At 41.9% G+C, this 27,831-nt stretch overlaps 1 protein-coding gene across 1 annotated transcript in view; it reads right to left on the bottom strand.

Moving 5' to 3' along the window:
• The window catches only part of CFAP47 (cilia and flagella associated protein 47), a 1,022,460-nt gene that overhangs the window by 472,406 nt on the left and 522,223 nt on the right, over positions 1-27,831 (bottom strand). The window contains exons 46-47 of the mRNA XM_070750589.1: positions 3,277-3,333; positions 2,268-2,461 (exon numbers count right to left, since the gene is read on the bottom strand). Of these exons, the coding sequence (XP_070606690.1) occupies positions 2,268-2,461; positions 3,277-3,333 (251 nt within the window). The remainder of the gene's footprint in view (positions 1-2,267; positions 2,462-3,276; positions 3,334-27,831) is intronic.

Here is a 27,831-nt window from a genome sequence, read left to right as displayed (position 1 = left end):
GTGCTTCTTGACCTCTCAGCAGCTTTCAGTACCGTCAACCATGGTATCCTCCTGCGCTGACTGGAGGGGTTAGGAGTGGGAGGCATCGTTCTGCTGTGGTTCTCCTCCTACCTCTCCAGTCGATTGCCGTCAGTGTTGGTGAGGGGGGCAAAGATCAGGCTCTGTGGTGTGCCTCGGGGACTAGTTCTCTCTCCCTACTGTTTAACATCTACATGAAACTGCTGGGTGAGATAATCTGTCGGCACAGGGGGAGTTTCCATCAGTACACTGATGATGTTCAGCTGTACATTTCCACCCCTTGCCAATTCAGTGAAGCAGTTGAAGTGATGTGTCAGTGCCTGGAGGCTGTGAGGGTCTGCATGGGGGTCAACAGACTCAAGCTCCACCCTGACAAGACAGAGTGGCTGTGGTTCTGCCTCCCAAAGACTATTCCATCTGTCCATCCATTACTCTGGGGGGCTGGGGGTGGAACTTTGACCCCCAGAGTGGGTCCACAACTTGGGAGTCCTCCTAGATTCACAGCTAAGGTTAGGGCAACATCTCTCGGCTGTGGCTAGGGGACTTTTGCACAGGTTCACTTGGTGCACCATTTGTGGACCTACTTGTATAGGGAGTCTCTTCTCATAGTCACTCACACCCTCACCATCTCAAGACTCAATTACTGCAATGAACTCTACTTGGGGCTACCCTTAAAGAATGTTCGGAGACTTCAATTAATCCAGAAGGCAAGCCATTATGGGTGTACCCAGATATACTCTGCGAGCTGCACTGGCTACTGATCAGTCTCTGAATGCAATTTAAGGCATTGGTTATTACCTATTAAGCCCTATATGGCTTAGGACCAAATTATTTATAGAACTGTCTTCTGCCTCATATGTCTCAGCAACTGATTAGATTGCAAAGAGGTCCAAGTCCCCTCAGCCAAGCAATGATTTGCACTGCCCCCAGCCTCCTAGCCTTCCGAAAAGCTTTGAAAACACAGGTGTGCCAGCAGGTCTGGGGCCGTTGAGCGATTGCTGCTCTGGCCAGTAATATGAATAAGTGATGACAGTATGTTTGTTTTATATTAGGTTTTAAATTTCATATTCAATTTTTATTGTATGTTTGCAGTTATTTTTACTGTTGTACACTGCCCTGAGTCTGTCAGAAGAAGGGTGGCCAATAAATTTGAAAAATTAAATAAATATAAATAAATATCTTATATTGATAGAAGAAAAAGAAGAGAGGGGATGTGATATAAAATATTGTAGTTAGATGTGCTGAAATGTTGTTAGAAACAACATGAATGAGAATTAAAGATTTAAACTCATAGAAAATATATGGTTTGTGTTCTGGTCTCCGGCTAAGGCTCTGTTAATTGGAATAAAGGCTTGCTGAATGCAGAGATTTATAAAAACAAAAACATCATCTTTATTTTTCTTCCTTCTGTTACAAACTGCGTCATCAGTATGCAGTCACATTTATCTCAGTCTCTAGTAGTTAAGAGCAGCCTAAACATTCTCAAAGCATTCCTCCCTTCATCTTAAGATTTATGGCTAGGCAGCATTAGCCCAAGGTAATAAAAACTGCAATTTAAAACACATAAAACAAAGTTTACTTCAGAGCCGTGGAAAGGCACCTCCATATTGATTCATAGCAGAATTGAAAACTCCATCCTTCTTCTCCGCTGACACCCGGACGTGACGAATTAATTACTTAATTAATTAACCCGTTCCTCTCCTAATATTTCTTCCCTGACACTTGTTCCCTTCACCTCTGTAATCATCTTTAATAAGGATTTACCCATCTGATATCTGTCTCTACTTCACTTGAGAGCTCATAGGAACATCCTGTGGTTGGTCTCCCCCTTCTTCCTCTGCCTGTAAATCAGGACCTGTCACTAATTCATAAACACTATCCGAGTCAGAATCTGCAAAATCCTCAAACTGAACAGGAGAATACACAACAGTTTGAATAAATCTATATTGAAGTGAGTTATACAGTAAATAAATCAATATATTGCTAGAATGATTTGAGTTTAGTTAAAATCAGACAGCGTATATTTTGAATGCAATAAAAAAAAAGGATAAAGGTTTCCTCCTGCTGCTACAATAAATATGAACTTACTCCCTTAACTAAGTAATAATTATAGGAAAAAGCTTTAACATATGTAATATAATTGTATTTTAGTTTGTTAGTTTTCCAGAATAGCATTCTGACTGCAATATTATTTAATTTATATAAGCCATATTTAACATAATAGTAGAATAGTAAAAAAAAAGACATACTATTGGGATGTTCTGTATCGCTGCTTGATATGCTGGAGTTACAAACTCTAGTTCAGCTTCAAAGGTATCAGTGTTCACTATACATTCTATTTTGAAGAGGCGGATGTCATATTTAGATTCGAGAAGGATATCGCAGGGATATCGGCCTGCACACCTGGGCTTAAATGTTAGAGGAAATTCAACTGCATCATCTTCTGTAGAAGGAAAAAAGTGTGCTTAAATTCCATACTTAACCATAAACATTTCTAGGATGCATGAAACTTTATTAGAAGTGCACTTTAGATTTAGAAAGTGTACATTATGCATCTGGCTGGAATATATGAAAATGGAATAAAATTTGACACATAATCCAAGTCACAATTTGAATATGCCCAAAAAAAATTGCTAAAAATTGGCAAAATTTCATGTGCACGAGTATCTTCATGCAGGACTTTGCTTCCTGCGCATACGCAGAAGCCAAATCTCAAGTGGGCATACCTGCCCACCCACCAGTCACCCATCCACCAGTCACATGTGTGCAGCTCCATTTTTGCTACCATGCTATAGAGTAGTCTGTACCAGCTGGAACTCATTAGTGACGATAATTAACCAAATCAAGTGATTGTTAACCTGAGCTGGCTTCCTCAATTGATTTTGCTTGGAAGACTGCTGAGAAGGTTTCAAATCATGATCACTTGACCACAGGACACTGCAATTGTCATAAATGTGAGCTAATTGCCAAGCACCCAAATTGCAATCATATGTGGTGGTAAAATAGCTGTATGGTCCAGAATGGGTCATAAGAAGCTTCTTCTGAAGACACTGTAACTTCAAACCATCATCTAACAGTTGTAAATCAAAGATTATCTGTATAAATTGTTATAGACTGAGACTAATACAATAATATTGTTTAGTGCAATCCTAATCAGTATCTGAACATAAAAATATTACTTGCATAAAGCACATTTGACCAATTTATCTGAATATCAAATAAATACCAGCATAATGACTTAATCAGTGGGAAATATACCATTGGTTTCCTGTTTCAAAAATGATGGTGGTGATCCTAAGGTAGAAATCACAATAGCTGGGAAGAGGGAGACACAAATGATATGATTGCAGTAATTAAGTTCTAGAGTGCTTCTGGAGTGATAGGATGTATATACAAAGCTACCAAAATGCAACAAGGAATTTATATGGACTTTGAGGTTAATGTATGCTTAATAGCTTAATAGCATACATTAATGAGATTTCTATTCATAATTAAGACCATGAAAAATTTAGAAAAAGTCTTCAGCACCATGTAATTCAATGTATAATTGTCCAATTACAATATAAACAATGTCTTGAAATGCTTTTGTGAAAATGGTCTCACTGGAAATAGCAGCATTACAGTATAGAAAGAAACCCACTAACAAATCATATTAATGTTATGTAAAACCTGCATTAAAAAAACCCTTATTGATTGATATAAGCAAATAATAATTTCTTCATTGAGAAAAGGGGTCTTAAAGTATGCATTTCCTTAAAAATTATTTATATCCAGAAGACAAATATAAAGATAAGCCATTTCTTAATATTGTTCTATGAAGCAGAAACAAGTTTGCTAGACTGAGTAAAGCACCAGCAGAAAAAGTTAACATTTTCTGCCTCAACATCAGAATCTATTGAGAAAAAAACACAGTTAGGTTCCTGCACCACTGCTCTAAACCTAGAAGGAGCATGCTCCATTCTCATAATTAAAGTTATGTAAATTTTGGGGCCTCGGATGTCATTTCTGTGGGTGTGCTTGTCTAATGGCCTTGACTGTAGAAATTTAGGAAAGCCCTAAAATAGTGGGCTTTTTAACAGTGTGGGAGAGTATATGCCATGTGTGTTTTTCAACCAAGGTTCCACAGAACCCAAGGGTTCCGCAAGAGCCAGCCAGGGGTTCTGCGACTTAATAAGAAGGCAAGGCAAGGTAGGTCCCCCCTTCAATCCCGCAGGGAAGCCTCTTCCTCCGTCTCATGTCTGGTAGACCAATCATGCTCAGCAGCAGCATTTGCCAAGCAGGATGAGGAGTGGCAGCGGCAGTGACGGTGGCACTAACAGTAGCAGTAGCACCACTCTAGCCACTCGCTGCAGTAGTGGGGCCAAAGCGTGGGCTGTAGCGACAGGAGGAGGAGGAAGAAGAGTAGCAGGTGGGAGCGGTTGCCTATCCAGCATCTCTGATGCGGAGCTTCCCAGTCCAGGGCCGAGGCGTGCCAGGCAGCTCAAGGTTCTCTCCTGCTCCTCCTCACAGCTCCTTCCCATATCTGCGTACACACAGCTGTGCTCAGCCAAGCAGCCAACTATTATTGAGGAACTGTGCCCCTGGTAGATGATTTGATATATAGCAGATTTAAAGATCTAAAGAAAGATATATGGAAGACACTGTCTATCTACCGACCTGGAATGACTAATTGTTTGATTATATTTTTATATAGAACTGATTTTAGACAAATTGACTATTACTGATTAATGAATTTTTAATTTATTTCTAATTTTTTAACTTTTTAATTCTAATATTATCTTTTAGACTTTTTAATATTAATCTTTGTAGTAATATTTAGATTTTTAATTTTTAATTGATGGATAGTTGGGGTGGGTTTAATAATATGTATGGAATGAGTGAGTGGTATGAAGTGGACAAGGCCATTGGAGCTATGAGTTCCGCCACCTGCTTACTGGATCCGTGTCCCTCCTGGCTGGTCTCCGCCAGCAGGGAGGTGACACGGAGCAGGGTCCAGGAGATTGTCAATGCTTCTTTGAGGAGGGGGTCCTTTCCGGCTCCCTACAAGGAGGCACTTGTGCGCCCCCTCCTCAAGAAGCCTTCCCTGGACCCAGCCATTCTTAACAACTATCGGCCAGTCTCCAACCTTCCCTTTATGGGGAAGGTTGTTGAGAAGGTGGTGGCGCTCCAACTCCAACAGTCCTTGAAAGAAGCCAATTATCTAGGCCCTCAGCAGTCAGGATTCAGGCCCGGCTACAGCATGGAAACTGCTTTGGTCACGTTGATGGATGATCTCTGGCGGGCCCGGGACAGGGGTTTATCCTCTGTCCTGGTGCTTCTTGACTTCTCAGCGGCTCCCAGAGCCTGTGTGTGAGCCAAAAATCAGATGGCTGGCACACACATGCACATTGGAGCTGAGCTAGGGCAATGGCTTGCCTGCTGGCTGATATGGCTCTGTGTGCCACCTTTGGCACCCGTGCCATAGGTTCACCATCACTGATCTAGGCCCTCGACAGTCAAGATTCAGACCCAGCTACAGCACGGAAACTGCTTTTGTCAAACTCTCTGGCAGGCCTGGGATAGGGGTTTATCCTCTGTCCTGGTGCTCCTTGACCTCTCAGCGGCTTTCGATGCCATCGATCATAGTATCCTTCTGCGTTGACTGTAGGGGTTGGGAGTGTGAGGCACCATTTTATGGTGGATCTCCTCCTACCTCACCGATCGGTCACATTCGGTGTTAGTGGGGGGTCAGAGGTGGGCTCCTATGTCTCTCCCTTGTGGAGTTCCTCAGGGGTCAGTCCTCTCCCCCCTGCTGTTTAATATCAACATGAAACTGCTGTGTAAGATCACCACCAGTACACTGGGTGAGTTACCACCAGTATGCTGATGATACTCAGCTGTACATTTCCACCCCGCATCCACTCAGTGAAGCAGTGGATGTGCTGGTGTCTGGAGGCTGTCAGGGCCTGGGTGGGTGCCAACAGGCTCAAACTCAATCCAGACAAGACAGAGTGGCTGTGGGTATCATTTGTTCATCCATTACCCTGGGGGGGGATTGTTGACCCCCTCAGAGAGGGTTCTCAACTTGGATGTCCTTCTTGATCCACAGCTGACCTTAGAACACCATCTTTCGGCTGTGGCAAGGGAAGCGTTTGCCCAGGTTGGACAGGGAGTTTTTGCTCAGGGTCGCTCATGCCCTTATGACCTCGAGGTTCAACTAGTGCAATGCTCTCTAATGGGACTATCTTTGGAAAGAGTTCAGAAACTACAAATTGTGCAAAATCCAGCTGCATGAGCTATTATGGCCTACCAAGATATGCCCATGTCTCTTCATCACTCCGTGGACTGCATTGGCTGCCAATTGGTTTCCAGACACAATTCAAATTGTTGGTTATGACCTATAAAGCCCTACATGGCATAGGACCAGATTCCCCTTGGGACCGCCTTCTGCCGCACGAATCCCAGCGCCCGGTCAGGTCCCACAGAGTTGGCCTTCTCCAGGTCCCATCAACTAAACAATGTTGTTTGGTGGATCCTAGGGGAAGAGCCTTCTCTGTGGGGGCCCCGGCCCTATGGAATCAACTCCCCCCAGAGAGTCGCACTGCTCCCACCCTCCTTGCCAAACAAACAACACTGGGCCAACCTATCTACAAAACAAAAGACATGACCCTCAGGATAGAATAGGATTAGCCCTCAATCAAGATACAAATCAAGACAAACCTAATAAACCATAATAGGAATTGCCCAAAGCCCCTTCATCATCACCCAGCAAGATTCAATGGGGCTGGGGACTCAAGACAACATACAAAGTTACTCTTTCATGGCCCCATGGGAATCTGACAACCAGAGTACATTTCTTACACAGGAACAGGAAGCTCCAAGACGGCTCAAGAGAGAATACATTTCTCTCTCTCTCTCATCCAAATGCTCTTTTAAAAAAAATATATTTTATTGGTTTTCAAATCTTTTCTTTTAAAATAACAATTACAATAGTATCTTTGAGCAATTCTGCATTGTCATATGTGCATTCAACTTTTGTTAACAGCAATGGCCTATTACTACTGAAGACAGTAGTGTCTTCAGGCTTATGATCTGATCATCACCAATACCATCTTTCACCTGCCCACTCACAAAAAGATGTCCAAGATACATCCACGCTCCAAGCACTGACATCTTATTATGTCTATTGTGTGGAGGAAAGACAGACAGGATGTAAGGGTGACCAAGGCCATGCTGAGCACTAACTGCTGGACTGACCATAGACCCATCATCTCCAAATTAAGCTTTCACATCAAGCCAAAGAGACATCCACAGGAAAACAAAAACAAACCCACAATAAAACGGATAAATGTCAGTAATTTAATTTAATTTAATTTATTAGATTTGTATGCCACTCCTCTCCAAAAACTCAGAGTGGCTAACAACAATAACAACAATATAAAGAAATCTAATAATTTTGTAAAAAAATCTAAAAACCCATTGTTAAAACCATACAACACATACTATACATAAATAATATAAACCCAGGGGCTCAATTTCCCCATGCCTGACAACATAGGTGAGTCTTCAGTAACTTACAAAAGACAAGGAGGGTGGGGGTGGTTCTGATCTTCAGGGGGAGTTGATTCCAGAGGGCCAGGGCCGCCACATAAAAGACTCTTCCCCTGGGGCCCACCAGACGACATTGTTTAGTCAATGGGACCCGGAGAAGGCCAATTCCGAAGGTATTCTTGTCCGATGCCATGCAGGACTTTATAGGTCATTACCAACACTTTAAATTGTGACCAGAAACTAATCGGCAACCAATGCAGGCCACAGAGTGTTGACCAGACGTGGGCGAATCTAGGGAGCCCCATGATAACTCTGGGAGCTGCATATTGCACAATCTGTAGTTTCCAAACACTCTTTAAAGGTAGCCCCATGTAGCCAGCGTTGCAGTAGTCGAACCTCGAGGTGATGAGGGCATGAGTGACTGTGAGCAGAGATTCCCTATCCAAATAGGGACGCAACTGGTGCACCAGGCAAACCTGGGCAAACGCCCTCCTCGCCACAGCCAAAAGATGGTGTTTTAATGTTAGCTGTGGATCGAGGAGGACGCCCAAGTTGTGAACCCTCTCCAAGGAGATCAAAGATCCCCCCTCCCCAGGGAAATGGACGGACAGATGAGATTGTCCTTGAGAGGCAAAACCCACAGCCACTCCATCTTGTCAGCTTCCAGGCACTGGCACATTACTTCCACTGCTTCACTGAGTGGACATGGGGTGGAGATATACACCTGGGTATCATCAGCATGTTGATGATAGCTCACCCAATACCCTTGGATGATCTCACCCAGCGGTTTCATATAGATGTTAAAAAGAAGAGGGGAGAGGACCGACCCCTAAAGCACCCCACAATGGAGAAACCTAGAGGTCGACCTCTGACCCCCCACTAATACCGACTGCGGCCAACCGGAGAGGTAGGAGAAGCACTGCAGAACAGTGCCTCCCACTCCCAACTCCTCCAGCCAGTGTAGAAAGATACCATTGTCAATGGTATCAAAAGCCGCTGAGAGGTCAAGATAGAGGGGTCTGCGGAGAGGGGTGGCATACAAATCTAATAAATAAATAAATAAGCACCAGGACAGAGGATAAACCCCTGTCCCGGGCCCGCCAGAGATCATCCATCAGCATGACCAAAGCAGTTTCCGTGCTGTAGCCGGGCCTGAATCCTGACTGTTGAGGGCCTAGATAATCGGATTCTTCCAAGGACCGCTGGAGTTAGAGCACCATCACCTTCTCAACAACCTTCCCCATAAAGGGAAGGTTGGAGACTGGATGATAGTTGTTAAGAATGGCTGGGTCCAGGGAAGGCTGCTTGAGGATGGGGTGCACAAGTGCCTCCCGGTAGGGAGCCGGAAAAGACCCCCTCCGCAAAGAAGCATTGACAATCTCCTGGACCCAGCTCTGTGTCACCTCTCTGCTGGCCGAGACCAGCCAAGAGGGACACGGATCCAGTAAACAGGTAGCGGAACTCACAGCTTAAGTGACCTTGTCCACTTCATCAGGTGTCACCAGGTCAAACTCCTCCCAAACAGGTGGACAACAACAAGCTCCAGTCACCTCAACTGACTCATTGTCAGTCAACTTTGCTATCCAATTGGAGTCAAGATCCGTCCGGATCTGAGTGGTTTTATCAGAGATAAATGAGTTAAAATCCTTGGCACTGCTCTGCAAGGGCTCCCCAACTCCCCCCTGATTGAGAAGGGAGTGAGTTACCCTGAACAGAGCAGCCGGGTGACATTCCGCTGATGCAATCAAGGCGGCATGGTACACACATCTTGCCGCCTTGAACACCACTTTGTAAGTCTTTATATGAGCTCTTACAAGTGTTCGATTGGACTTGGATTTACTTTTCCTCCACCGCTTCTCTAGACGCCTCTTCTGGCGTTTCAATTACCGGAGTTCCTCGGTAAACCAAGGAGCTCTTCGGGATCTAGTGCCACAGAGAGGTTGCAATGGCGCAATCCAGTCAAGAGCCTCCATTGCAGCCCTGTTCCAGACCACGGCAAGAGACTGTGCCGAACTGTGCACAGGTGAATCGGGTATAACCCTAAGCACCCTCTGAAAACCTTCTGGATCCATTAGGTGTCTGGGGTGGAACCACCTAGTCAGTTCCGCCTCCCTGCGGGGGAGGATTAAAGCCATGAAGTCAAGCTGCAGTAGAAAATGGTCTGACCATGACAAGGGCAAAACATCTAAGCCCCTTAGTCTCAGACCATTATTCAGTTGCTCTGAGAGAAATATCATGTGGGGTGTGTGCCTCCCCTCATGATTCGGACCCTGAACTACTTGAGTCAGGTCCATGGCTGTCATGGTGGCCCTGAACTCCTATGCTAACCCTGAGGACCTGCCGAGTGACGGTAGATTGAATTCCCCCAGGACAATAAGTCCGGGGAACTCTATCACCAACCCAGCTACCTCCTCGAGCAGCACAGGCAGGGCTGTTGACACACAGCTGGGAGGCAGGTACGTGAGGAACAAGCCCATCTGAACCCCTAGGTCCAACTTCACCAAGAGGGACTCACAACCCGCAAACTCAGGAGCAACGAGTCTATGTAGGCAAAAAGTCTCCTTGGCTATGATAGCCACTCCTCCCCCCCCTTCCCTGTGGTCGCGGCTGATGCCATACCTGAAACCCAGCTGGGCAAATTTCAGAGAGAGGAACTTCTCCCTCTGTGGAACCCCAACACAGCAGCTTCACTAGCAGAAGATCTTGACAACCAATTCTCAGAGCTGCAATTACAGGGAAAATGCTGAGAAGAACTGGGAACACTTTAGGTACATTGTGCAATCTTCTTCACTAAAAGTTCTAGGACTCTCACACAGGAAACAGCAGTATTGGTTTGATGAAAATGAGATCAGTGCCCTACTTGCTGAAAAGCACCAACTTCACCATGCTTATCAGAAGGACCCGTCATCAACAACTAAGAAAAATGCCTTCAACAACACTTGCAGGATCATAAAGAGCAAGCTCCACAAGATGCAGGACTCCTCGTTGAGTACCAAACCAGGTGAAATTCAGAAGTTTGCTGATAGAAACAATTTTAAATGATTCTATGAAGCTCTCAGATCAATGTATGAACCTCAGCCCTCAGGGAGCTTTTCTTTACTGGACACAGCTGGTGTAAATCTCATCACTCATAAGACCCTGATTCTAAGTGTTGGGCCGAGCACTTCCAATCTGTATTGAACATCTTCCATCAACAATCAGGCGACTGGCAAAATTTCCCTGGTGGATAGCAACCAGAACTTAAACTCCGCACCTTCAAAGACTGAAACCCTACAGGCCAGCAACCAGCTTTCCAGCAGCAAGGCCCCAGAACCTGATACGATACCAGCAGAGATATATAAGGATTGATAAGCAGTGCTTGTCGAGAAACTCACTCAGGTATTCCAGTCTTTCCGGAATCAAGGAACCATTCTTTAGGAACTGAAAGATGCATCTATCATACACCTTTAGAATAGGAAAGGGACTAGTCTGTGATAATCATAGAGAAATATCACTGCTTTCTACTGCAGGCAACACTCCTTGCATGAGTGTTGCTGAACCGAATGACTGACCACCTGGAACAAGATCTATTAGCCAAAGCATAGTGCCATTTCCACAAAAAGCGTGGCACTGTGGACATGATCTTCACAGCCCAACAGCTCCAAGAGAAGTGTCAAGAGCAGAATCGTGAATTCTACGCCACCTTTGTGGATCTCACTATAGCTTTTGATGTCAGGATTAAGCAATATCCTGAGGTAATATTTCAATGCAGAAGGAAGGCCTACGTAGAGAATGCTGAGTCATTCTAAGGCAATTAAGCATGCAGCAATCTCATTAGGTGAATTATTTAAATATGCAAGAGCACTCTGTTCTCTGCTCTCTGCTCCTGCTCGGTCTGAAGTGTGCTCTGAAGTTGCTGTATTGAACAGTTGATTCCTGTAAGTTATTGTAATTGAGATAGTTGTAGTGAGATACTAGTGAGATACTAGTGTGGTGTATGTATAGTAAACTAGAATACAGTTAGTAGTGTAAATAAGAAGTAAATATATTTTTCCAAGACTTCCTAGTGCTGCTATGTTTCAGTGAAGACTTCAACCAAACTCCATATCTATTGGTCTATGGCTGGCTGGTTGGGTTGATTATCTGGTTCGGCTGGTAAGCTGCTTGGACTGGCTAGCTTCTGACAGTGCAGCTCTGATAGGTTATGGGCCCAGAGTAGGCCAGGATTAGGTCCAGAGTAGGCCAGGATTAGGTCCAAAGTAAGCCAGGATTAGGCCCAGAGTAACCAAGTTTAAACCCATATCAGACTAGCCATTTTAAACCCAAATTAACCAGGTTAACCCAGACTGAAGACACGGTGTTCCTGAGATCCTGTTTTGGAGAAGAAGTAGGAAGACCAGAATTGGTGGCCAGTGCTGGTGGGAGTTGACTACAAGCAAAAGTTAAAGTTTGGCAAGCCAAGTTTCTGTATGAGACAGAACTTGGTGAATTGCAGAAGAATTGTTTAAAGAGGACTGTTTCTAAGTAGGAAGGGGCTATTGTGCTGTGTAAGAATGGCTTTCCCAGAAGCAAGTTTGACTTTTGCAAGTTTAAATGAGACTAACTATCATTCATGGAGTATAAAAATGCAAAGTTTGTTAATTAGAGAAGGACTTTGGGAAGTGATAGAGTCTCCACCTGATGAAGATAATGAAGAGAAAAATAAGTTGGTTCAAAAAGCAAAAGCAACTATTGTTTTGGCCCTGGATGACAGCCAACTTGATAACATTAAAAGTGAACACCCGGAAGATCATTAAATTTGGACTTTGTGACTTCCAAGTTGATGGATTGTGATAAACAAAGACAGTTTATGGGTGAGAGTCAAGAAGGGGCTGTTAGAAAAAGAAATGAGCATGTTGCTGTAATAAAATGCTTTACTTGTGGTAAAAATGGACATGTAGCCACGAATTGCTTCAGGAGAAATAAGCAGCAGTTTACAACTAAGAAGGGTCATGTTGAAGCCACCAAAAAAGACAGTTAAATAATGCTGGTGTCAAGCAGAAGTCTTCAAGAAAAGGCAAAGTGGATCCTGGATTTAGTGTGCTATGAACACATAGTCAACAATAAAGACTTTACAAGGTGGTTCAAAGTCTTTGCTGATAAACCATGTTAGTTTAGCTGATGATACAGAGTCAAAAACACAAGTATCAGGGTCATCATATGTTTCCTGTTTAAACACAACAATTGATAACGTAATATGTGTACCTACACTAAAGTTTTGTTTGCTAAGTGTAGGAAAGTTGGCTGCTGATGGTTATGTAATCCACTTTTATGAAAACAAATGTTCTATTTTGAGAAACAATGAGGTTTGTGCTGAAGGTTAATTAAAAGACAAATTGTATGTAATGAAGAATAAGAATAAGATTGTAAAAGGAAACGCTACATGCATTGTAAACCAACCTTTACATGACAATTGTATACGGTATTACCATAGAGTGTTAGGTCATGTTAATTTTGGTGCTGTGAAAAAGGTAACTGAGAATTGTGGATTAAAAATAAAAGGCTGCAGCAGTTTTCTGGAATGCTCAATTTGCACTAGAGTGAAAATAAAGAGATACCCTATTCCCAAGTTTAGTACACGTATTACAAAGAGACCATTTGAGTTGGTACATGGGGATTTTTCTGCTAAGTATGTGTTTGTACTTGTGGATGATTTTACTATATATATATATATATATATATATATATATATATATATATATATATATATATATATATATATATAGTATACACACACACACATACATATATATATATATATTGTATCTTATTGAAGTACAAGAGTAAAGTATTTGGTTTAGGGAATGGGTTAATAGGATTGAGAGACAGTTTAATTACAAGATTGGAAAGCTGCAGACAGACAGTGGCTTGAGGTAAATGGAATAGTACATAGAATGACTAATCCCTATTCCCCAGCTGAGAATGGGATTGCAGAGGAAAATAGGAGTATTGAATGTTGTGAGAGACACTTTGTCGACAGACACAAATTTACCATTTCATTTTTGGGCTAAGTTTGTAAATGCATCCTACCTTATTAATAGGACATGGAGTTCAGTAATCAATCAGACTCCATATTATAAGTGGTACAGGAAAAATCCCAATTTGCAGCACTTAAGGATTTTTGGTTCTCATGCTTATGTGTTGGTACCTGAGGAACAGAGATTAAAAGGACAGCCAAAATGGAAGAAACTAAGATTTGTGGAATATGATGAACACTCCAAAGGTTACAGATTTTCAACATTGTATGGTAAAGTTATGATTTGTAGAAGTGCCAATTTTGAGAAACAAAGAGATTGGGAAAAGATTCATTCCAATACAGAGATATTTTTGGAGAAGAAACTAACAGAGTTGAATCAAAGTGAGGTTAATGATAGGCCACAAGTAGAAAGCAGTGTGAAATGTGAAGTTAAAGAACAGATATTAGAGCCTGAGGAAACGCAGGTTGTTAGCGAAGAAAGATTATTACCTAGGAGGTCAGAAAGGTCTAATATTGGGAAGCCTCCAGATAGGTATGGCTATTCACATAGTGTTTATGTATGTAGTGTATTAGGTGAGCCAGAAAGTTATGATGAAATGTTAAAGAGACCACCAGAAGAAGTTCAAAGATGGAAACATGCAATGAGGGATGAATTTGAGGTATTGCAGAAACAAAATGTGTTTGATATTGTTGATGTGGGTGTACAGGTTGAAGTCAATGCCTGATGGAAATAAGAAATACAAAGCGAGACTTTTAGCGAAGGGATTTATCCAAAAGTATTCATCCACTGCTAAAGAAGAAACCATGAGAAGTATGTTAGCGTTAGCAATGGAAAAAGTGAAACAGTTTGATTTAGAATGTGCTTATATAAATGGTGATGTAAAAGAAAATGTGTATGTCAAACAAGCACCTGGTTTTGAATGGAAGGATAATTCCAAAGTGTATAGATTGAACAAAGCTCTCTATGGCTTCAAGAAGTCCTCTAGGAGTTGGAATACATGTTTAGATGAAAAATTAATCCAAATGGGGTTTAGGTGCTGCAAAGCTGACGTGTGTGTATACACCAAGGATGGTGGAAAAGAGTCAAATAATTATTAATGTATATGGTGATATTTATGTATGTGCAAAAGATGATTGGGTAATCATGCAAGTATTTAGTTATCTGTACAAGTCATGTATGGTAACAGACTTGGGATATGTAAGACAATAGGTGAATATTGACATTGTAAAAACCAGGAAATAAAAGACTGTACAAAGGCAAAAGACAAATATTGCATAATTGTTAAAGTAAGTGAAAGTACAGGATGCCAATGAAGTTAAAACAGTATATTGAAGTTAAATTGCAGAATGCTAAACAACTTGTATAATCTGGATGGATTAAAATTGAAGTATATTTAGAATGTAAATGAAGAAAGTAAATATAACAATACAAATGTATGTATGTAAAACGTAAGGTATTGATAAACAAGTTGTGTAGCGCTGCATCGAGATATTAGAAGGGGTGTCAGGATTAAGCAATATCCTGAGGTAATATCTCAATGCAGAAGGAAGGCCTACATACAGAATGCAGAGACATTCTAAGGCAATTACCGTATTTTTTGGTGTATAAGATGCACCTTTTTACTTCAAATAGATGGGTCAAAAATGGGTGCGTCTTATACACCGAACGTTGGGCAGCAGTCCTCAGCTGAAGGCCAGCGGCTCAGCCCTGGGGATGAGTGGGGCACATGGCAGCAGCTTCAGAGAAGTGGGTGGGCATCCAGCTGGCAGAGGAGCCTGTGAGCTCCATCATCCGCCACCCCAATCTCCTGCCTTTGAGGGCACCTTTGGGAGGGCGCAGCGGTCGGTGAAGGCACTCTGAGCAAAGCTACCCCAGCTCGGGAATTCCGAGAATCAGGATCTCCTGACCCCTCTCCTGTCCTGTTTTATTTCCTCGAGGTTTTGGGGCGGAGAGGGGAGCCATTATTTCTCTGCAACCCTCCATCCCCCTCTCCAGTTTCTTGCCCTTTTTGGGAAACTTTTCATGCTGGAGGAAAAGTGAGCTATACACAAACACATCTGTGGCAACATTTTCCAACCTCGGCAAGTAGCATGTATGTGTGTAGCTCACTTTTCCTCCCACATGAAAAAGTTTTCCAAGAGGGGCAAAAAAAAAAACTTTGGGGAAATAAAATGCCTGCCTTATCCAACGGAGGTGGGTACTGTAGTTGCTTTTCCCCCAAGATGCAGCTCGGCACTTGCAACTCTTTTTTGAGGCATTTGAGGTTGCTATAGCAAATGAGATTGATTCAAGACTGGGGAAAAGATTTGCAAGTGCTGAGCTGCTGTGCTGCTCTCGTCTGCGTCTCTCTTCCTTGGTAGGTTAGTCATCCCCACCTTTCCTTCTCCCTTCCGCAATGGAAAGGCAGCCAAAGAGAAAAGAAACCTTTCCCCCTCAGCTGCCTTTCCATGGCAGGAGTGGTGGCAGTGGTGCCCCGCAACCTGAACGATCCCATCCCCCAGGACTTGCCAGAGAAGAAAACAAGGGAACTTCACACTGCCTTGGAGAAATGCACAAAGCCGCACCCTCCCAACCATTTCTGGTCCAAAACCAACCAGTTTTCTCACCCGAGCAGCCCAACTGAAACAATGGATCATTGTGGGAATGGAAAGATGCAAATAGATAAGAATAGATAAAGTGGGGGGGGGGGGGATAAGATGTGTTCCCAGTTTATTACTTCCTGGTAAATCTTGTAGCTTCTTAAAGCCTTCTGTCTCGAGGAAAACAGGAGTTCAGTTGAATCTTTAGTGCTCTAAAAGAGGGGGTCTGCAACCTTGGCAACTTTAAGACTTGTGGACTTCAACTCCCAAAGTTCCTCAGCCAGCAAATGTGGCTGAGGAACTCTGGGAATTATAATCCACAACTCTTAAAAGCTGCCAAGGTTGGAGACACTTGCTCTAGAAATACTCTTTTCAAGGAGTATTTCAGGTTGATCATCATCACCATATATTTCCATGCACTTCATTTGTGAAAATTGGAGTAGTCAAGAGAGTGGTCTTTGAAAACCTCCTGGTATAGTAGTAATATTAAGACAACCTCAGCAGGGAACTGTAATTGTAAATGATTCTATCACTAGCCATTTCTGTGACTAAAGGAACAACTAACAGAATGAATTGTCCTTGTTTGTTTTGTTTGTTTGTTTGTTTGTTTGAGTTAGGGGTTAGGAGTGCAAGAGTCTTCAAATCTAGAAAGTTTAAGGCTTGTGGACTTCAACTTCCATTTCTGAGCTAGCATGACTGGTGGAGGAATTCTGGGAATTGAAGTCCACAAGTCTTGAAGCTCTCAAGTTTAAAGTTTGTAAAAAGTATACATGGTTTTATAAAGTATACATGGTTGTAAAAGTATTCTACTACAATGGTATTTTATTAAACAATATAATACTACACCATTTGGTTCAGAATACCTTTTTCCTTGTTTTCCCCCTCTAAAATCTAGGTGTGTCTTATACACTGGTGTGTCTAATACACCGAAAAATATGGTAAGCATGCAGCAACCTCATTATGTTATAAGTATTTAAATATGCAAGAGCTCTCTGTTCTCGTTCTCTGCTCTCTGCTCTCTCATCCTGCTCTGTGTGAAGTGTGCTCTGAAGTTGCTGTATTGAACTGTTGATTCCTGTAAGTTATTGTAACTGAGATAGTTGTAGTGAGATACTAGTGAGATACTAGTGTGGTGTATATATAGTAAAATAGAATACAGTTAGTATTCTATATATTTACTTCTAAGAAGTAAATATATTTTTCCAAGACTTCCTACTGCTGCTGTGTTTCTGTGAAGACTTCAACCAAACTCCATATCTATTGGTCTGTGGCTGGCTGGTTGGGTTGGTTAGCTGGTTGGGCTGGCTAGTTTCTGAAAGTGCAGCTCTGATATTTGACAGTCTGTCATGAAGGCCTGTGGCATATCACGTCAAAATTTGGGTGCCTTGATAAATCCATCCTGATGGGATATCAATTTCACGAGGGTATGATGGCCCATGTGCTGGACAATGGAGACGTTTCAGAGGCCTTTTCCATCACAAACAACTTAAAACAAGGGTGCGTGTTGGCACTGACTTTATTCAGCATAATGTTTTCAGTCATGCTATCAGATGCCTTGCAGAACAGTTCCTTGGGAGTTATCCTGAAATACAAACTATTCAACCTATGAAGACTCCAGTCTGTCACCAAGATAAAGGAGACTATGCTACATGACTTTCTCTTTGCTGAAAACTGCGCCCTGAATGCTGGATCAGAGCAGGAAATGCAAACCAGTGTGGATAATTTTGCAGCGGCATGTGAGAACTTTGGTCTCCTTATCAACACAAAGAAGACTGAAGTGATGCATTAGTCAGCTCTGAAAACCTAATACCAAGAGCCCACCATCACGGTAAAGGGACAAAAACTACAAGCAGTAGACCAATTTACATATCTTGGCAGCACCCTCTCCCATGCAGTGACAATGGGAGGCACTGTCCTTCAGTGGTTCTCTTCCTACCTCTCTGGCCGGTCGCAGTCGGTGTTAGTGGGGGGTCAGAGGTCGACCTCTAGGTTACTCCCTTGTGGGGTGCCTCAGGGGTCGGTCCTCTCCCCCCTACTATTTAATATCTACATGAAACCGCTGGGTGAGATCATCCAAGGGCATGGGGTGAGGTATCATCAGTATGCAGATGATACCCAGCTTTACATCTCCACCCCGTGTCCAGTCGGTGAAGCAGTGGAAGTGATGTGCCGGTGCTTGGAGGCTGTTGGGGTCTGGATGGGTGTCAACAGACTCAAACTCAACCCGGATAAGACGGAGTGGCTGTGGGTTTTGCCTCCCAAGGACAATTCCATCTGTCCATCCATCACCCTGGGGGGGGAGTCACTAACCCGCAACTTGGGCGTCCTCCTCGATCCACAGCTCACATTAGAGAAACATCTTTCAGCTGTGGCGAGGGGGGCGTTTGCCCAGGTTCGCCTGGTGCACCAGTTGCGGCCCTATTTGGACCGGGAGTCACTGCTCACAGTCACTCATGCCCTCATCACCTCGAGGCTCGACTACTGTAACGCTCTCTACATGGGGCTACCTTTGAAAAGTGTTCGGAAACTTCAGATCGTGCAGAATGCAGCTGCGAGAGCTATCATGGGCTTTCCTAAATTTGCCCATGTCACACCAACACTCCGCAGTCTGCATTGGTTGCCGATCAGTTTCCGGTCACAATTCAAAGTGTTGGTTATGACCTATAAAGCCCTTCATGGCACCGGACCAGAATATCTCCGGGACCGCCTTCTGCCGCACGAATCCCAGCGACCAGTTAGGTCCCACAGAGTTGGCCTTCTCCGGGTCCCGTCAACTAAACAATGTCGTTTGGCGGGACCCAGGGGAAGAGCCTTCTCTGTGGCGGCCCCGACCCTTTGGAATCAACTCCCCCCAGATATCAGAGTTGCCCCCACCCTCCTAGCCTTTCGTAAGCTCCTTAAAACCCACCTCTGTCGTCAGGCATGGGGGAATTGACATGTTTCTTCCCCCTAGGCTTATAAAATTTATGTATGGTATGCTAGTGTGTATGACTGGTTTTTAACTTGTGGTGTTCTTAAAATTAATTTAATATTGGATTTGTCTTGTATTGCTGTTGCTGTGAGCCGCCCCGAGTCTGCGGAGAGGGGCGGCATACAAATCTGATTAAACTGAAACTGAAACTGAAACAATCGACATTGAGGTCAACTGCAGAATCGCCAAGGCTAGTTCTGCATTTGGCAGATTAATGACCAATGTGTGACCGATGTGGAATAAGTTTTGTTACATAGCTCAAAGTCTACTGAGCAGTAGTGCTAAGTACCCTGTTGTATGCCAGTGAGGCTTGGACTGTATACAGGAGACATGCTAGGCAATTGAACCACTTTCACATGACCTGCCTCCATAGAATTCTGAGGATCTGGTGACAGGATACAGTGCCAGACACTGAAGTCCTCTCCAGAGCAGGCCTGCCATCAGTTCCCACCCTGTTGATGAAAGCCCAAATATGCTGGGCAGGCCATGTTGCTAGGATGCCAGACCACTGCATCCCTAAATAGTTCCTCTATAGTGAGCTGTCTAAAGGAAAGTGATGGGAGACAAAGGAAGTGATAGAAAGACATGTTGAAAGGCTCCTTCAGAAATTCTGGGGGTGGTGCAAAGCCGGTGTGACGTGCGGACTAGGGGCTCCTGATCTGCACCCAAGATCTTTCATTTGTAACCGTTTAAATGGTGACAGTTCTCCACGGAGAGGAGAACTAATTTAAGGGGAAGTCTTGAACAGTGAGTGGAGGTGCAAACCCCCATTGTAAAGGGCACAATCCCCGTGAACAGGCGAGGAAAAGAGCTGAGGTTTATTCTCAGCCCGCAGGCCTAGCGTGCTGAGTGTGACAACTGGGAAGCAAAGGAGAGCAAGCGGTAGCAATGGCGGATTTTACTAAGACAGCTTGAATCCACTTACCCGAAATGAACAGTGTGAGCTTTGGCGATAACTAAAAAATTGTGAGTCTCCTGGTTGAAAAGAGAGGCGATCGATGTGTGTGGAGCAAAGTGTGAGAAAGAAGGAGGGAGGAAATTGTTGATGCGGTGAGTGGAAGTGAATGACGGACAACCTGTGAGAAGGAGGACGCATGAGGAGCAGTGAGTGGAGAGGAGCCCCCAAGGGATCGTGATTGAAGTATTAAGACCAGGTCGGTGATTCCCTGTAGACTCCTTGGAGAAGAGAACCCATCGAGTGGTGGTGTGTGCGATACTGTGGACGGCGGGAGATGATGGGAGAACCGACACCTGAAAACAATCAGCGTGGGTGGAGCGGCAGATCGGAGGACAACAATGTGAGGGGAGTTATGGAGGCTGTGTTCGAAAGTGAGGCTGTGTCCGAGAGTGAGGAGAGATACCGAGGTTGGAGAACGAGGTTGATGAGCGAGACGACAGAGGCGATAGAAGGTTTGAGAAAGTGTGAGGCAGAAATGATCAGGAGGAACAGAGACGAACAGCGGTTGGGAGATAGAGGCGATAGAGGAACGGAGAGACCGGAGACGTCACCGACACGTAGAAAGTAGAAGATTTCCCTTCTTTGTAAATTAAATCAACTCAATTTCAATCATTGCTAAAAGTTTGAACTAAATGAATTTGTGAACCACTGATTTTTTCCATCTACCCTTATTTAATTATCAACGCATCAACTATTTCATTAACATTTAAACTGACAATCTTCATTCCTTAATGCCAAGACAAAATAAACATAAACACAATCAAGATCTGAAGAACATCTTTTTTTCCTCTCTCTTTCTTTTTAATGTATATATATACAGTGAACCCTCGAGTTTCGCGTCCTCAAGGATCGCGAAAGGGCTATTTCGCGAGTTTTCAACCCGGAAGTAAACTCCACCATCTGCGCATGCGTGCCCTTCCACGCATGCGTAGATGGTGGAGTTTCCCCGCCGGGCAGAGGCTTCCCTGGGTCTTCCCCCTCTTGCCCCCGTAAGACCCCAGCGGCGGCGCGAGCAACGGCATGGGCGGGCGGGCGGCACGCGCGGGGACACCCCAGCTCGGCTCCCCAGCTGGGAAGCGGCCCCAGCAACAGTGTGGGCGGGCGGGCGGTGCCCGCGCGCTTGGGGACATCGCAGCTCCGCTCCCCAGCTGGGGAGCCAAGCTAGGGAGTCCCCACCGCACGCGCGTTGCTGGGGAAAGCGCGCGCGCTTGGGGACATCGCAGCTCCACTCCCCAGCTGGGGAGCCGAGCTAGGGAGTCCCCACCGCGCGCGCGTTGCTGGGGAAAGCGCGCGCGCTTGGGGACAGCTGGGGAGTGGAGCTGCGATGTCCCCAAGCGCGCGCCAAGCTGGGGAGCCAAGCTAGGGAGTCCCCACCGCGCGCGCGTTGCTGGGGAAGCGCACGCGCTTGGGGAATCCCTAGCTCCGCTTCCCAGCTGGGGAGCAGAGCTGCGATGTCCCCAAGCGTGCGCGCTTTCCCCAGCAACGCGCGTGCGGTGGGGACTCCCTAGCTCGGCTCCCCAGCTGGGAAGCGGCCCCAGCAACAGCGTGGGTGGGCGGGCAGTGCCCGCACGCTTGGGGACATCGCAGCTCCGCTCCCCAGCTGGGGAGCCGAGCTAGGGAGTCCCCACCACGTGCGCGTTGCTGGGGAAAGCGCGCGCGCTTGGGGAATCCCTAGCTCCGCTTCCCAGCTGGGGAGCAGAGCTGCGATGTCCCCAAGCGCGCGCGCTTTCCCCAGCAACGCACGCGCGGTGGGGACTCCCTAGCTCGGCTCCCCAGCTGGGAAGCGGCCCCAGCAACAGCGTGAGCAACGGGGTGGGCGGGCGCGAGCAACGGGGTGGGCGGGCGAAGGGCGGGCGGCAGTGGAAGCAAAAACACCATCTGCGCACGCGCAGATGGTGTTTTTACTTCCGCACCGCTACTTCGCTAAAAATCGATCATCGCGTGGGGTCTTGGAACGGAACCCTCGCGATGATCGAGGGTTCACTGTATATATAAACTTAATTTGTGTCTCTATTACATATTATATTATATAATTGATAAATGGATAAATGGATAAATAGATAAATTGATAAATTGATAAATTGATAAATTGATAATTTGGATTTGATAACCCTTTCTTACTGTTTTTTAATCATACTATTATAACGTTCCTTCTCCTTTTCGCTCCCTTTTTATTCACTACTTTTTTTTCTTTCTTACTTACTTCTCTTTTTTCCCCTTCCCTTTCCCTTTTTCTTTTCCTCTCTGCTTCTCTTTCTAATCTAGCAGCTTGTTCTTTGTTTTTTCTATGATATTTTTATTATGTGGGAATAGAAAGCGCAATTGGTCTGAGATAATACTGAAAAGTGGTTTCTTTTTTCTGAGTACTTAACTAGATCTAAATATACTTAAGCATATTTATAAGTTTATTTAAGCGTATATTTAAATATTAATTTGTATTAGAATTTATATTAGTATTTTTATTTCTATTTCTATTTTCAAAAATACAAGGAATATTGAGCGTAACTGAATTATTTTGATAGGATAAGAGTAACATAGTAACATAGATTCATTTGTATGGATAAGACCGATTTATTTATATTATTATTACTATTATTATTTATATTAATTGATTGATTAATGATTAGCCACTACTACAGTAACAAACATAGACATTAAGAAACTGTGGAATATCTTCCTAATTAATCTTAATATGTCAACAACCTTTACTAGAACCCTAAAAAAAACACCACCACCCAGAAGCCCAAACATCTCAAGCACCAAATTAAATACTGAGATGGCAACAGCTGATAAACAGGGTCAGCTACCTACCTTGCACTTGATACAGGCCTCATTAGAACTAATACAAGAGTTTATGGCAAGAAGCCAAGAATCAGCAGCCACAACACAAAAGACAATGAAACAAAACCAGGAGGAGACCAACAAAAACTTTGAAAGAATGGCTGGGAAGATTGAAGGACTCGAGGCCAGAATAGAAGGAGTACAAGAGGTCATCACTAATCACAAACAAAGAATTAAAAACATAGAAACCAACACAGTTAGAATGGATGATAAGATTGAACATGCAGAGGGAAAACTTAAAGCCACGAACAAAGAGCTAGAGGGCGCAATCGCTGTTTTAGAAATGGAGAAGTCTTCATATTTCCTTCGCTTCCAAAATGTACCAGAACAGGCAGAAGAAGACCTACCTAGCAAGATGGTGAAGATAATAACAGAAAACCTACAAATAGATGAGGAAGAGGTGAGAAACCACATAGACGAAGTGTATAGAATCCAAACCAACTGCGAAAAAAAGAGTGCCAAGGGAAGTACACGTCCGTTTTACAAAAAAGGCAGTTAGAGATGAAATCTATAGATGCACAAGAAATGAACAAATAACATTTAAAGATAAAGAAATAATCATATTAAAACAAATCCCAAAAAGAATTAGAGAAAGACGCAGAGATTTTCATTATCTAACTGCCAAACTGTTGAGAAGAGAAATCCCATTTAGATGGCTAATACCGGAGGGTCTTTTGATAACGTGGAAAGGGAAAAAAATTAAGATTGATTCATTTGAGAAAGCTGATCATTTTATTTCACAATATTTAGAAAGAGAAGGCGAAAACAATTCCGACGTTGAACCTTAGACCAGAGAAGAAGAGAGAGAAGAAAAGCAATCAGGGGACGAGAGAGAAAGGAATAGATTAAAGAGGGGGGAAAGGGCAGTAACAAGAGTGGCAGCGAAGGGACAGTAAAAAAATGAAAACCCTTAAAATCTTCTCAGTAAACATCAATGGCTTAAATTCCACTATCAAAAGAAAGTAGACAATGACCAAACTACAGAAAGAAGACGCTGACATATTATGCCTACAAGAAGTCCACATTAGGAAACAAGACCAGAAATTATTACAAAACAAAAAACTGGGTAAATTATTTACTGCTTTATCAGACTCAAAAAGAAGAGGTATAGCAGTATACATTAAAGAAAGATTACAACCCGAAGTATACGTGGACACTGATGGAAGAATACTCAATATGCAAATTAAAATTGGCTATAAAGAAATAGTCTTGATGGTGATATATGTCCCAAATTCAAATCAAACAGAATTCTACCAAAAAATAGAAGACCAAATGATACGGACAGGGGAAGGGAACATACGTATCATAGGAGATTTCAACGCAGTACACAACATACAGAAAGACTATAAAGCAGCTAAGAAAAAAACCCAAGAAAGAAAACCTTTGCCAAACAAGTTCTTTGAGCTGGTAAAAGAATATAAACTTTTAGATTTATGGAGAGAGAGACATATAAAAGAATCAGAATATACTTTTTTTTCACCACCCCAAAAGTCCTGGTCAAGAATTGATATGGCATGGGGAGACAACACATTTGATAACATTATAGAAGAAATTGAGATTGGACCAAATATTTGGGCAGACTGCCATCCAATAATAATGAAAATTAAGGAACCCAAAAGATAATTTTTTAAATGGAAAAAAACCCAAGAAAGAAAACCTTTGCCAAACAAGTTCTTTGAGCTGGTGAGAGAATATAAACTTTTAGATTTATGGAGAGAGAGACATATAAAAGAATCAGAATATACTTTTATTTCACCACCCCAAAAGTCCTGGTCAAGAATTGATATGGCATGGGGAGACAACACATTTGATAACATTATAGAAGAAATTGAGATTGGACCAAATATTTGGGCAGACTGCCATCCAATAATAATGAAAATTAAGGAACCCAAAAGATAATTTTTTAAATGGACCTTATATAGAATATATAAAAAATGAATTAAACTTCTTTTTTCAGAATAATTGGAATAAGGAAACAATACAAAATTTATGGGACACTATGAAGGCGTATGTCCAGGGATTAACAATATCTTATATGGCCAAAATAAAGAAAATTAAACAGTTAAAAGAATCAACAGTTAAAAGAATACCAAAGTAAAATTAAACAAATAGAACTAGATATGCAAGAAGACATATTAAATGAAGAATTAAAAGAAGAAAGAGATAAAATTAAACATAAAATTAACTTGCTGACACAAGACAAAATAGTTTTTAAAATGAGAATGGCCAAAAAAATTATTTTGAAAATGCAAGCAAAGTAGGTAGATGGTTAGCCTATAAATTAAAAAAAGAAGAGGAGCGATACATACAGTCTTTAGAAGATGATAAAGGAAACAAACAATCTACAATAGAAGCAAAAAAACAGATTGTTACTAAATATTTCAAGGAACTGTATAAAAAAGAAGATAAAATAGAAGAGCATCTAAAAGCAGATATAAATAAAGCAGATATAGGAGAGCTAGCAGAAATGGATAGAACAATATTAAAAAAGGAAATAACTCTGATGGAATTAGAAGACGCAATAACAAACCAGAAAAACAACAAATCACCAGGACCTGATGGCATTCCCAGTGAATTCTACAAATAATTTAAAACTTTCTTAGGGAAAATACTACTAATTTTATATAATGAGGTATTAGAAAAAGGACTAATTCCCAGATCCTGGACAGAAGCAACGTTGAGTCTGATACCAAAAGGCGACTCAGAAAAACATAAAATACAAAATTATAGACCCATATCCCTACTTAACGTAGATTATAAAATATTTATGACCATTATGGCAAACAGATTAAAATCAATTTTAACTAACAGAATACACATACACCAGGTAGATTTCTCCCAGGTAGATTTATTAGGAACAACACAAGGACTATTTTAGATGTATTGGAATTTTATGAAGCACACCCAGAAAAATCATTGGCTCTTATCTTCTTAGATGCACAAAAAGCATTTGATAATTTGAGCTGGGAATTTATAAAATAACTGATAAAACAAATGAAATTTGGCTCTAATTTTATTACAATGATTGAAACTATTTACCAGAATCAATATGCAAGAATCATGATTAATGAGGACATAACTGAACAATTTCAAATTGGAAAGGGAGTGCGACAGGGATGCCCACTATCACCATTATTATACATTTTATCAATTGAGATAATGTTAAATCAAATTAGGACAAATCCAGAGATCCAAGATTTGAAAATGAAAGGACAAGAATTTAAATTACAAGCATATGCAGATGACTTACTCTTCATATTAGAAAATCCGATGGAAACTGGGAAACATTTAATGAAAGAGATAAAGGAATATGGTGATGTAGCAGGATTAAAAATGAACAAACAGAAAACGGAAATGATAACAAAAAATATGAATTATGAGCAAGATAAGTAATTAGAAAAACTTTTGGAAATACAAACTGCTAAGAAGGTTAAGTACCTGGGTATTGTATTAACAAAACAATGTAGTACGATTCAGGAAGACAACTATGAGGTACGAACAAAAAAGTAGAGAAACAATTAACTGATTGGAATAAATTCCATATTTCTTTATTAGGAAGAATATCAACAATCAAAATGACAATCTTACCAAAATTCCTTTACCTTTTTCAAATGATACCTATAAAATTAAAAAAACATTTTTTTACTAAATTGAACAGAATAATTTCTAAATTTGTATGGGGAGTGGCAAAAAACCAAGAATAAGAATCAAATGGTTACAAGACAAAAACAAACAAGGAGGATTGGGATTACCAGATTTTGAAATTTACTACCAAACAGCCAGTCTTCTTTGGATCAAAGATTGGGTTGATCTCAAACAAGAAAGATTACTAACATTGGAAGGCCACGATATGTTAAGTGGATGGCACAGTATGCTCTGGAATGGAAATAATAAAACTTCAACATACTTCAAAAATCACTTAATTAGAGATTCCCTATTAACAATATGGTTAAAAATAAAAAAAGAACACTATACAAAAATCCCCAGATTGTATTCTAGTATGGAAGCTTTGACAAACCCTAATACAACAATAAATGGTAAATTACAATCAAATATTAGATGTGGAAGGGAATATTAAATCAAGAGAATGCTTATTAGAGCAAGACATAAAGGTGGAATGGTGGCCTTATACGCAAATCTACTTGAAATGGCAAAAGGATAAAAAAAACCTTAGAGATCCAAGAGAAAGATACAGATTTTAATAAATTAATATTAGGAAGAGCAAAAATTTTTATAACAAAAATATATAATTTCCTGATAAATTATAAAATGGAAGTAGAAATGGTCAAAGGAAACATGATCAGTTGGGCAAAAAATATTGGATATAATATATTTATTGATCAATGGGAGACAATTTGGAAAAGAAATTACTAAATTACTAAATCAACTGCGTACAAAGAAAACATTTTAAAGATGTTTTATAGGTGGCATATATCACCATCAAGACTAGCCCAAATTTACCCCAAATTAAAACCAGACTGCTGGAGATGCAGAAAGAAAACCGGAAAATTTTTCCACATGTGGTGGCCCTGTCCCAAAATTAAGAAAATTTGGAGTAAAATTAGAATGTGGATTTACGAAATAAACAAAGTTAAACTGCAATTTAAACTGGAGGTCTTTCTTCTAGGCATAATAGATTCAATTTTTTTAAAAAAAAACATTATTATTTGATACAACATGTAATTACTGCAGTCAGGATTTGCATAGCACAAAATTGGAAGAAAGAACCAACGGAGAGAGACATGATTAGGAAAATGCTTGACTGTACAGAATTTGATAAACTAACACAAAAACTCAAAAACAATAATCAATCATGTCATAACAACACATGGGAAGATTTCTACATCTGGGTTGACAATAGGAAAAAGAATAGCTTAAATAATGTAAATACTAAGTGGTTAGAAATAAGTAAAATTAATCCGATAAGTGATTAAGATA

Source organism: Erythrolamprus reginae, chromosome 4 (genome assembly GCF_031021105.1).
Source record: "Erythrolamprus reginae isolate rEryReg1 chromosome 4, rEryReg1.hap1, whole genome shotgun sequence".
Taxonomy (NCBI): domain Eukaryota; kingdom Metazoa; phylum Chordata; class Lepidosauria; order Squamata; family Dipsadidae; genus Erythrolamprus; species Erythrolamprus reginae.
Note: the sequence above shows the minus strand (reverse complement) of the source record. Positions and strands in the feature narration are given on the sequence as shown.